Raw genomic sequence first — 12,014 nt, 5'->3', positions numbered from 1 at the left:
AAGAAACATCAAAACGCATCATGTCTTTTTTTGTGTTCCCTTCTTCTCTTCACAGACGTCTAGCAGGCAACGATTTGACGCACATTCCCAAAGGAGCGTTCTACGGCCTCTTCAATCTCAAAGTCCTGTAAGTAAACTCCTCCTCTCATGTCTCTCAACCATCTTTTACCCACCTCTTTCAAGATGGGGACATCATGTGGTGAGGCAATAGGTTCCAGGTCTCTCTCTCTCTCTCCACCTCTCTCTCTGTCTCTCTCACTCTCTCCCTGTCTCTCCCACTCGATCTCTGTCTCTCTCTCCACCTCTCTCTCTCTCTCTCTCTCTCTCTCTCTCTCTCTGTCTCTCCACCTCTCTCACTGTCTCTCTCTCACTCTGTCTCTCTCTCTCTCTCTCTCTGTGTCTCCGTCTCAAACCAGAGGCGATTATCTCTGTTTTCTCAGCAGAAGTGTTTTTACTGTGAGTTGACCTGGAGGTCATTGTTTCTCCTGCTACCTCTCAAGTCTCTCCACAAAGAGCCTTGGACAGGGATCAGATGATTCACAGGAATCTTTAATTATGAAAATGTGCTGGTAATTTATAGTAATTGGTGTTAAAAGGGGTTAGTCTTAGGAAAGTATTGGAAAGCAATTTTGCCACTTTGAGAAAATTGCCTGAGAAGTGCTTTGTGGATGGATCGCCCTGTAAGGTCTTCAATGTATCCTAAATGGCACCCTATTCCCTAAGTAGTGCACTATTTAGAGTATAGGGTGCATTTAGGAACAAAGCCCAGTTCTACCTACAGCAGATAGGAGCTTCAGGGAGTTTCAGCTTCATGCTTCACACTTGTAGCATGAAACCTCAAGGTATTCTGGAGATGAAGGGATGAAAAGGAGGGAGATCTGGGAAGGAGGGAGGAAAGGAAGGGAGATCTGGGAAGGAGGGAGGAAAGGAAGGGAGATCTGGGAAGGAGGGAGGAAAGGAGGGAGATCTGGGAAGGAGGGAGGAAAGGAGGGAGATCTGGGAAGGAGGGAGGAAAGGAGGGAGATCTGGGAAGGAGGGAGGAAAGGAAGGGAGATCTGGGAAGGAGGGAGGAAAGGAGGGAGATCTGGGAAGGAGGGAGGAAAGGAAGGGAGATCTGGGAAGGGGGGAGGAAAGGAAGGGAGATCTGGGAAGGAGGGAGGAAAGGAAGGGAGATCTGGGAAGGAGGGAGGAAAGGAAGGGAGATCTGGGAAGGAGGGAGGAAAGGAGGGAGATCTGGGAAGGAGGGAGGAAAGGAAGGGAGATCTGGGAAGGAGGGAGGAAAGGAGGGAGATCTGGGAAGGAGGGAGGAAAGGAGGGAGATCTGGGAAGGAGGGAGGAAAGGAGGGAGATCTGGGAAGGAGGGAGGAAAGGAAGGGAGATCTGGGAAGGAGGGAGATCTGGGAAGGAGGGAGAAATGGAGGGAGCTCTGGGAAGGAGGGAGAAACGGAGGGAGATCTGGGAAGGAGGGAGGAAAGGAGGGAGGTCTGGGAAGGAGGGAGGAAAGGAGGGAGGTCTGGGAAGGAGGGAGGAAAGGAGGGAGGTCTGGGAAGGAGGGAGGAAAGGAGGGAGGTCTGGGAAGGAGGGAGGAAAGGAGGGAGATCTGGGAAGGAGGGAGGAAAGGAGGGAGATATGGGAAGGAGGGAGGAAAGGAGGGAGATATGGGAAGGAGGGAGGAAAGGAGGGAGAGCTGGGAAGGGGGGAGGAAAGGAGGGAGATCTGGGAAGAGGGAGGACTCAGGCTGATACATCTCATCAACATGTTAGTGCTACCAAGCTCTCTCTTTCTCTCTCTCTCGCTTTCTCTCGTTTTCTCTCTCTTTTTCTCTCACTCTCTCTCTTTCGCTCTCTCTCTCTCTTTCTCTCTCTCTCGCTCTCTCTCTCTCGCTCTCTCTCTCGCTCACTCTCTATCTTTCTCTCTCTCTCTCTCTCTCTCTCTCTCTCTCTCTCTCTCTCTCTCTCTCTCTCTCTCTCTGTCTGTCTCTCTGACAAGGCCTTGACATGTCAAACTTTTACAGTTGCTGACAGTTTATCCGTTTTTTTGCTGACTACTGTAAAAATGAAATAAACATGTTTGGTTTTTTTTGTCTGGTGTTGAGATAGTTCTCCTGTGACCCTTCTAACATCTGAGACCGTTGATCCATTGGAAAACTCTTACTGAACTCTGTGTTGTGGTGCTTCTCCACGTAGATTCATAAAAGAACACGTCTTTGATATGAATACTAGGGATAATCACTAACAGTCCCTACATTTGTAGAGTTTTATACCTAAATACACATGTTGAGGCTACAGGCAGGTTTTTAATTTATTACCCTGTACCAGAAACATCTGGGCCGGCGCTGCGGATCTCATAAAAGTAGATAAAAACCTGTTTGTGACATGTAGAACAAATGTCCGAGGTAAGTGAGCTTTGTAAAAGTAAATTTCCTGTGAAACGACCGTTTTTGATGAAAGCGCCGGCAGGAATATTGGACCATATTTCAGCGCCATTGTCATTTGTCACAAGGAGAGAATCTGGTCTGGTGTAAGTCTCTCTGGGCCCGGTTATTTTCCTCTGTCTATACCAACCTTCTCTCCATCTTCCTTTTGAAGACTTCAAAGAGATTTGTTACAAGAGCAGCACTGCAAAGGGTTTCCTGTTTTGTGTAACTTAGATAAAGGATGTACGTCAAGCAACACATACACTATATATACAAAAGTATGTGGACACCCCTTCAAATTAGTGGATTCGGGCTATTTCACCCACATCCGTTGCTGACTGGTGTATGAAATCGAGCACACAGCCATGCGATCTCAATAGACAAACATTGGCAGTAGAACGGCCACACTGAAGAGCTCAGTGACTTTCAACGTGGCACCGTCATAGGATGACACCTTTCCAAGAAGTCAGTTCGTCAAATTTCTGCCCTGCTAGAGCTGCCCCGGTCAAATGTAAATGCTGTTCTTGTGAAGTGGAAACGTCTAGGAGCAACAACGGCTCAGCCGCAAAGTGGTAGGCCAGACAAGCTCACAGAACGGGACCGCAGAGTGCTGAAGCGCATAGGGCGTAAAAATCGTCTGTTCTCGGTTGCAACACTCACTACCGAGTTCTAAACTGCCTCTGGAATCAACGTCAGCACAAGAACGGTTCGTCAGGAGCTTCATAAAGTGGTTTTCCGTGGCTGAGCAGCCGCACACAAGCCTATAATCACCATTGCTAATGCGAGGTGTCGGCTGGAGTGGTGTAAAGCTCGCTGCCATTGAACTGCTGAGCAGTGGAATCGCATTCTCTGGAGTGATGAGTCACGCTTCACCATCTGGCATTCCGACGGACAAATCTGGTTTTGGCGGATGCCAGGAGAACACTACCTGTCCGAATGCATAGTGCCAACTGTAAAGTTTGGTGGAGGAGGAATAATGGTCTGGGGCTGTTTTCATAGTTCGGGCTAGGCTCCTTAGTTCCAGTGAAGGGAAATCTTCACGCTACAGCTTACAATGACATTCTAGATGATTCTGTGCTTCCAACTTTGTGGCAACAGTTTGGGAATGGTCCTTTCCTGTTTCAGCATGACATTGCCCCCGTGCACAAAGCGAGGTTCATACAGAAATGGTTTGTCGATCGGTGTGGAAGAACTTGACTGGCCTGCACCGAGCCCTGACCTCAACCCCATCGAACACCTTTGGGATGAATTGGAACGCTGACTGAGAGCCAGGCCTAATCGCCCAATATCAGTGTCTGACCTCACTAATGCTCTTGTGGCTGAATGGAAGCAAGTCCCCCACAGCAATGTTCCAACATCTAGTGGAAAGCCTTCCCAGAAGAGTGGAGGCTGTTATAGCAGCAATGGGGGGACCAACTCCATATTAATGAGCTTGGAATGAGATGTTCGACGAGCAGATGTCCACATACTTTTGGTAGTGTAGTGTAATTTATCAATCAGAAGAAGAAAGAAAATGTGTAGTTAAGAGAAGAACAGGAAAGATTTATTAAATATAAAAGTTGATGTATATTCACATATTTTACCCTCAAAGAATATTAGTGATAGCAGCTGGTCTGGTCTTCTCTTCATAGGTATATAGATGTTTGGTTCTATAAACCATTTGTTTCATTAGCCTTTCTCCTGGCATTGTGGTTACATATGCTACACTACCGTTGTCCGAGGAAGGCTTGTTGTGACTGTTGGCAAGAAGAGTTTTATACTGGACATCTGGGGAGGTCTTAGTGGTCAGATAGAGGAATGTGACACACTTTCACAGCCAATCAGATGAGCTCATTAAGTTATTTGTTTGTTTACATTCGCAGCTCACTCAAACAGGGGAGAGAGAGAGAGAGAGACTGGGAGAGAGACTGGGAGAGAGACTAGGAGAGACAGAGAGAGAGAGAGACAGACAGACACAGAGGGAGACAGACAGGCAGAGAGAGAGAGAGACAGCTAGAGAGAGTTGAGTACACATCTGCCTCTAAGCCTGAATTCCAACATGTTTGGGCAATGTCCACATCCGATGTTCTGCTGCCTGTGATCCTGTCTGTGTGTTCCTCATCTGTGGCTTGACAGACTACGGAACTCTGGATGAAGACTTAACACCCAGTTTGTTCATGTACAGACAGTAGATTAGATGGGGTACTAACACAGTCCAGAGATGTTGTTTCCCAAGGGATTAGCCATAGGATATTTGTGCATTAGAATTTATACATATATTAGTATTTTATTTTTGGATGGACAGTGACAGTCAGAAGCTAGAGAGAGAGAAAGATATATATTTTATTGTTTATTTATTTTTTGTTTAATATCTATTTCACTTGATTTGTCATGTTTCCCATGCCAATAAAGCCCTTGAATTGAATTGACAGATATTGAGGGGACAGAGAGTAGGGGCCGAGGTGGGATTCATAATCCCGTCAACAGTGGGTACATGTGGTCCAGATTTGGCTGCGTTAACACTACACCAGAGCAGAGTATTCTGTATGATCTGTGTCTGTTAGGATAGTATATTATATTCTATTGTAGTATATTGTACTCTATTGTAGTATATTGTATTCTATTGTAGTATATTGTATTCTATTGAATTGTAATGATGACACACATTACAGTAGGCCTATGTGTCACGCCCTGGCCATAGCGAGGTTTTTATTCTCTATTTTGGTTAGGCCAGGGTGTGATTAGGGTGGGCATTCTATGTTTTCTATTTCTTTGTGTTTGGCCGGGTATGGTTCTCAATCAGGGACAGCTGTCTATCGTTGTCTCTGATTGGGAACCATACTTAGGCAGCCTTTTTCCCACCTGTGTTTTGTGGGAAGTTGTTTTCTGTCTGCACCTGACAGAACTGTTTCGGTTTGTTCTACTTTGTTATTTTGTTTCAGTGTTCAGTTTGATTAAATATCATGAACGCTTACCCACACTGCACCTTGGTCTCCTTCTACTTCAAACAACGAACGTTACACTATGCTGTGTTAGTTCTGCCTCAGTACTCTGACACGTAGATGACAGTCTACCCTACAGCTACAGGCTATATAAATACACAGTCTACCCTACAGCTACAGGCTATATAAATACACAGTCTACCCTACAGCTACAGGCTATATAAATACATAGAGTCTACCCCACAGCTACAGGCTATATAAATACACACAGTCTACCCTACAGCTACAGGCTATATAAATACACAGTCTACCCTACAGCTACAGACTATATAAATACACAGTCTACCCTACAGCTACAGGCTATATAAATACATAGAGTCTACCCTACAGCTACAGGCTATATAAATACACAGTCTACCCTACAGCTACAGGCTATATAAATACATAGAGTCTACCCTACAGCTACAGGCTATATAAATACACAGTCTACCCTACAGCTACAGGCTATATTAATACACAGTCTACCCTACAGCTACAGGCTATATAAATACACAGTCTACCCTACAGCTACAGGCTATATAAATACACAGTCTACCCTAAAGCTACAGGCTATATAAATACACAGTCTACCCTACAGCTACAGGCTATATAAATACACAGTCTACCCTACAGCTACAGGCTATATTAATACACAGTCTACCCTACAGCTACAGGCTATATAAATACACAGTCTACCCTAAAGCTACAGGCTATATAAATACACAGTCTACCCTACAGCTACAGGCTCTATTAATACACAGTCTACCCTACAGCTACAGGCTATATAAATACACAGTCTACCCTACAGCTACAGGCTATATAAATACACAGTCTACCCTACAGCTACAGGCTCTATTAATACACAGTCTACCCTACAGCTACAGGCTATATAAATACACAGTCTACCCTACAGCTACAGGCTATATAAATACACAGTCTACCCTAAAGCTACAGGCTATATAAATACACAGTCTACCCTACAGCTACAGGCTATATAAATACACAGTCTACCCTACAGCTACAGGCTATATAAATACATAGAGTCTACCCTACAGCTACAGGCTATATAAATACACAGTCTACCCTACAGCTACAGGCTATATAAATACACAGTCTACCCTACAGCTACAGGCTATATAAATACACAGTCTACCCTACAGCTACAGGCTCTATTAATACACAGTCTACCCTACAGCTACAGGCTATATAAATACACAGTCTACCCTAAAGCTACAGGCTATATAAATACACAGTCTACCCTACAGCTACAGGCTATATAAATACACAGTCTACCCTACAGCTACAGGCTATATAAATACACAGTCTACCCTACAGCTACAGGCTATATAAATACACAGTCTACCCTACAGCTACAGGCTATATTAATACACAGAGTCTACCCTACACCTGTTCTGTGTCTGTGTTCTGTGTCAGTGTCACCTCTCTCTGATAGATTTAAAGTGTCTGTGTTCCGTGTCAGTGTCACCTCTCTCTGATAGATTTAAAAGGGTCTGTGTTCTGTGTCAGTGTCACCTCTCTCTGATAGATTTAAAGGGTCTGTGTTCCGTGTCAGTGTCACCTCTCTCTGATAGATTATAAAGGGTCTGTGTTCTGTGTCAGTGTCACCTCTCTCTGATAGATTTAAAGTGTCTGTGTTCCGTGTCAGTGTCACCTCTCTCTGATAGATTTAAAAGGGTCTGTGTTCTGTGTCAGTGTCACCTCTCTCTGATAGATTTAAAAGGGTCTGTGTTCTGTGTCAGTGTCACCTCTCTCTGATAGATTATAAAGGGTCTGTGTTCTGTGTCAGTGTCACCTCTCTCTGATAGATTTAAAGGGTCTGTGTTCTGTGTCAGTGTCACCTCTCTCTGATAGATTATAAAGGGTCTGTGTTCCGTGTCAGTGTCACCTCTCTCTGATAGATTTAAAGGTTCTGTGTCAGTGTCAGTGTCACCTCTCTCTGATAGATTTAAAAGGGTCTGTGTTCCGTGTCAGTGTCACCTCTCTCTGATAGATTTAAAAGGGTCTGTGTTCTGTGTCAGTGTCACCTCTCTCTGATAGATTATAAAGGGTCTGTGTTCTGTGTCAGTGTCACCTCTCTCTGATAGATTATAAAGGGTCTGTGTTCTGTGTCAGTGTCACCTCTCTCTGATAGATTATAAAGGGTCTGTGTTCCGTGTCAGTGTCACCTCTCTCTGATAGATTTAAAGGGTCTGTGTTCCGTGTCAGTGTCACCTCTCTCTGATAGATTTAAAAGGGTCTGTGTTCTGTGTCAGTGTCACCTCTCTCTGATAGATTTAAAAGGGTCTGTGTTCTGTGTCAGTGTCACCTCTCTCTGATAGATTTAAAAGGGTCTGTGTTCTGTGTCAGTGTCACCTCTCTCTGATAGATTTAAAAGGGTCTGTGTTCTGTGTCAGTGTCACCTCTCTCTGATAGATTTAAAAGGGTCTGTGTTCCGTGTCAGTGTCACCTCTCTCTGATAGATTTAAAGGGTCTGTGTTCCGTGTCAGTGTCACCTCTCTCTGATAGATTTAAAAGGGTCTGTGTTCTGTGTCAGTGTCACCTCTCTCTGATAGATTTAAAAGGGTCTGTGTTCTGTGTCAGTGTCACCTCTCTCTGATAGATTTAAAAGGGTCTGTGTTCTGTGTCAGTGTCACCTCTCTCTGATAGATTATAAAGGGTCTGTGTTCCGTGTCAGTGTCACCTCTCTCTGATAGTCTAAGTCATAGAGAGCCTTACAGGTGCGCCGTCAGTTTTCTTCCCCCTGCCCTGACGATCTCTTGCGTTTTATATTCCCATGCAGGATGCTTCAGAACAACCAGCTACGACGGGTTCCAGGAGAAGCCCTTCAGAACCTCAGGAACCTCCAGTCTCTGTGAGTGTCGATCGACTTCCTCCTCCACCATCGCTGCTGCCCCGTCCAAATTAAAGAAGCTCTCTTTTCAATAGGAATGAGCCTCTCTTCTCACTACCTTTCTCCTCTCTCTCTCTCTCTCTCTCTCTCTCTCTCTCTCTCTCTCTTTCTCTCTCTCTCTCTCTCTCTCTCACTCTCTCTCTCTCTCTCTCTCTCTCTCTCTCTCTCTCTCTCTCTCTCTCTCTCTCTCTCTCTCTCTCTCTCTCTCTCTCTCTCTCTCTCTCTCTCTCTCTCACTCGCTTTTTTCTCTCTCTCTTTCTCTCTCTCTTTCTCTCTCTCTTAATTCAATTTAAGGGCTTTATTGGCATGGGAAACATATGTTAACATTGCCAACGCAAGTGAAATAGACAATAACAAAAGTGAAATAAACAGTAAAAAATGTACAGTAAATATTACACTCACAAAGTTTCCAAAAGAATAAAGACATTTCAAATGTCATATTATGTCGACAGTATATACAGTGTTGTAATGATGTGTAAATAGTTAAAGTACAAAATGGAAAATAATTAAACATAAATATGGGTTGTATTTACAATGGTGTTTGTTCTTCACTGGTTGACCTTTTCTTGTGGCAACAGCTCACAAATCTTGCTGCTGTGATGGAACACTGTGGTATTTCTTTGTGGGTCTGTGTAATCTGAGGGAAATATGTGTCTCTAATATGGTCATACATTGGGCAGGAGGTTAGGAAGTGCAGCTCAGTTTCCACCTCAATTTGTGGGCAGTGTGCACATAGCCTGTAATCTCTTGAGAGCCATGTCTGCCTTCGGTGGCCTTTCTCAATAGCAAGGCTATGCTCACTGAGTCTATACATAGTCAAAGCTTTCCTTAAGTTTGGGTCAGTCACAGTGGTCAGGTATTCTGCCGCTGTGTACTCTCTGTTTAGGGCCAAATAGCATTCTAGTTTGCTCAGTTTTTTTGTTAATTCTTTCCAATGTGTCAAGTAATTATCTTTTTGTTTTCTCATGATTCGGTTGGGTCTGGGGCTCTGTGGGGTGTGTTTGTGTTTGTGAACAGAGCCCTAGGACCAGCTTGCTTAGGGGACTCTTCTCCAGGTTCACCTCTCTGTAGGTGATTGCTTTGTAATGGAAGGTTTGGGAATCGCTTCCTTTTAGGTGGTTGTAGAATATAACGTATATTTTCTGGATTTTGATCATTAGCGGGTATCGGCCTAATTCTGCTCTGCACACATTATTTGGTGTTTTATGTTGTACACAGAGGATATTTTAGTAGAATTCTGCATGCAGAGACTCAATTTGATGTTTGTCCCATTTTGTGAATTATTGGTTGGGAGCGGACCCCAGACCTCACAACCATAAAGGGCAATGGGTTCTATAACCGATTGCCAGTATTTTTAGACAGATGCTAATTCTCTCTCTCTCTCTCTCTCTCTCTATCTCTATCTCCTCTCTCTCTCTCTTTGTCCTCTCTCTCGATCTTTCTTCTCATGCTGTCTTTCTCCTCTCTCTCTCTCTATCTTTCTTCTCTCTCTCTATCTTTCTTCTCTCTCTCTACCTTTCTTCTCTCGCTCTCTCGCTCTCTCCATCCCCTGTCTATCCTTGACCTTTTCCTTTAAGGAAATCTCCAGGCAACTAGAGACCATCTCCACTTTCGGTTTCAGCATCAGTTACTGTGTTTTTTATCAGGCTCTCCCTCTCTCTCCCTCTCTCCATAAGTGGCCTGATGGGGTTGGAGGGGTGGAAGAGGTGTGTGTGCTTGTGTGTTCGTGCGTTTGTGTGTGTGTAAAATGGGGTGGGGGGGTACCGAGAGAGTTGGAATGGAGAGTCTAAATCAATGTGGGCCAATAGAGAGAGCCTTACCTTTGATCAGCGGAGAAAGAAGAGACGAAGAAGAGGGGAGATAGGAAGGAGAGCTGAATGCAGATTGTCTTTCACTGGAGTCCCTTCTCTGTACCTTCCTCCTCCTCTCTCCCTTCTCTTCTCTGTACCCTCCTCCTCCTCTCTCCCTTCTCTTCTCTGTACCTTCCTCCTCCTCTCTCCCTTCTCTTCTCTGTACCCTCCTCCTCTCTCCCTTCTCTTCTCTGTACCTTCCTACTCCTCTCTCCTTCCTCCTCCTCTCTCCCTTCTCTTCTCTGTACCTTCCTCCTCCTCTCTCCTTCCCCCTCCTCTCTCCCTTCTCTTCTCTGTACCCTCCTCCTCTCTCCCTTCTCTTCTCTGTACCTTCCTCCTCCTCTCTCCTTCCTCCTCCTCTCTCCCTTCTCTTCTCTGTACCTTCCTCCTCCTCTCTCCATCCCTCCTCCTCTCCTTTCTCCTCCTCTCCTTCCTCCTCCTCTCTCCTTCCCCCTCCTCTCTCCTTCCCCCTCCTCTCTCCATCCCTCCTCCTCTCCATCCCTCCTCCTCTCCTTCCTCCTCCTCCTCTCCTTCCTCCTCCTCTCTCCTCCCCCCTCCTCTCTCCATCCCTCCTCCTCTCCTTTCCCCTCCTCTCTCCCTTCTCTTCTCTTTACCTTCCTCCTCCTCTCTACTTCCCCCTCCTCTCTCCCTTCTCGTCTCTTTACCTTTCCCCTCCTCTCTCCATCCCTCCTCCTCTCCTTCCTCCTCCTTTCTCCTCCCCCCTCCTCTCTCCCTTCTCTTCTCTTTACCTTCCTCCTCCTCTCTCCTTCCCCCTCCTCTCTCCTTTCCCCTCCTCTCTCCTTTCTCCTCCTCTCCTTCCTCCTCCTCTCTCCCTTCACTTCTCTGTACCTTCCCCCTCATCTCTCCATCCTTCCTCCTCCTCTCTCCTTTCTCCTCCTCTCTCCCTTCTCTTCTCTTTACCTTTCCCCTCCTCTCTCCTTTCTCCTCCTCTCTCCTTCCCCCTCCTCTCTCTTACCCCTCCAAACGCACGTGGATTATCAGTCTAAGATCACATTCATTAATAAGCATTGTCCCATACGGCGTCTGTCTCGCTCAGAGCAGGTTGGCAGGGAGAACAGAGCAGCTGTTGTTACCTCAACAGGTCTGAATGTGTGTTGTACAGACAGAGTGGCTGGGTCCTAAATGGTACTATAGGGCGCTGGTCAAAAGCAGTGCACAATATAGGGAATAGGGCTCTGGTCAAAAGCAGTGCACTATAAAGGGAATAGGGTGCCATTTGGGATCCAACTAGTATCTTCAGTAACAGTGGTCTTCAGTAACAGTAGTCTTCAGTAACAGTAGTCTTCAGTAACAGTAGTCTTCAGTAACAGTAGTCTTCAGTAGCAGTAGTCTTCAGTAGCAGTAGTCTTCAGTAACAGTAGTCTTCAGTAACAGTAGTCTTCAGTAGCAGTAGTCTTCAGTAGCAGTAGTCTTCAGTAGCAGTGGTCTTCAGTAGCAGTAGTCTTCAGTAGCAGTGGTCTTCAGTAGCAGTAGTCTTCAGTAACAGTAGTCTTCAGTAACAGTAGTCTTCAGTAACAGTAGTCTTCAGTAACAGTAGTCTTCAGTAACAGTAGTCTTCAGTAGCAGTAGTCTTCAGTAGCAGTAGTCTTCAGTAGCAGTGGTCTTCAGTAACAGTAGTCTTCAGTAACAGTAGTCTTCAGTAACAGTAGTCTTCAGTAACAGTAGTCTTCAGTAACAGTAGTCTTCAGTAACAGTAGTCTTCAGTAACAGTAGTCTTCAGTAACAGTGGTCTTCAGTAGCAGTGGTCTTCAGTAGCAGTGGTCTTCAGTAGCAGTGGTCTTCAGTAGCAGTGGTCTTCAGTAGCAGTAGTCTTCAGTAGCAGTAGTCTTCAGTAACAGTAGTCTTCAGTAACAGTA

At 45.3% G+C, this 12,014-nt stretch overlaps 1 protein-coding gene across 1 annotated transcript in view; it reads left to right on the top strand.

Annotated features, from left to right (window-relative positions):
- Window positions 1–12,014, top strand: part of LOC120040472 (leucine-rich repeat-containing G-protein coupled receptor 5) — a 112,535-nt gene that overhangs the window by 13,555 nt on the left and 86,966 nt on the right. The window contains exons 2-3 of the mRNA XM_038985613.1: window positions 56–127; window positions 8,177–8,248. Of these exons, the coding sequence (XP_038841541.1) occupies window positions 56–127; window positions 8,177–8,248 (144 nt within the window). The remainder of the gene's footprint in view (window positions 1–55; window positions 128–8,176; window positions 8,249–12,014) is intronic.

Source organism: Salvelinus namaycush, unplaced genomic scaffold (assembly GCF_016432855.1).
Source record: "Salvelinus namaycush isolate Seneca unplaced genomic scaffold, SaNama_1.0 Scaffold356, whole genome shotgun sequence".
Lineage (NCBI taxonomy): Eukaryota > Metazoa > Chordata > Actinopteri > Salmoniformes > Salmonidae > Salvelinus > Salvelinus namaycush.
The sequence above is the reverse complement of the archived record's forward strand: the minus strand, read 5'-3'. Positions and strand labels throughout refer to the sequence as shown.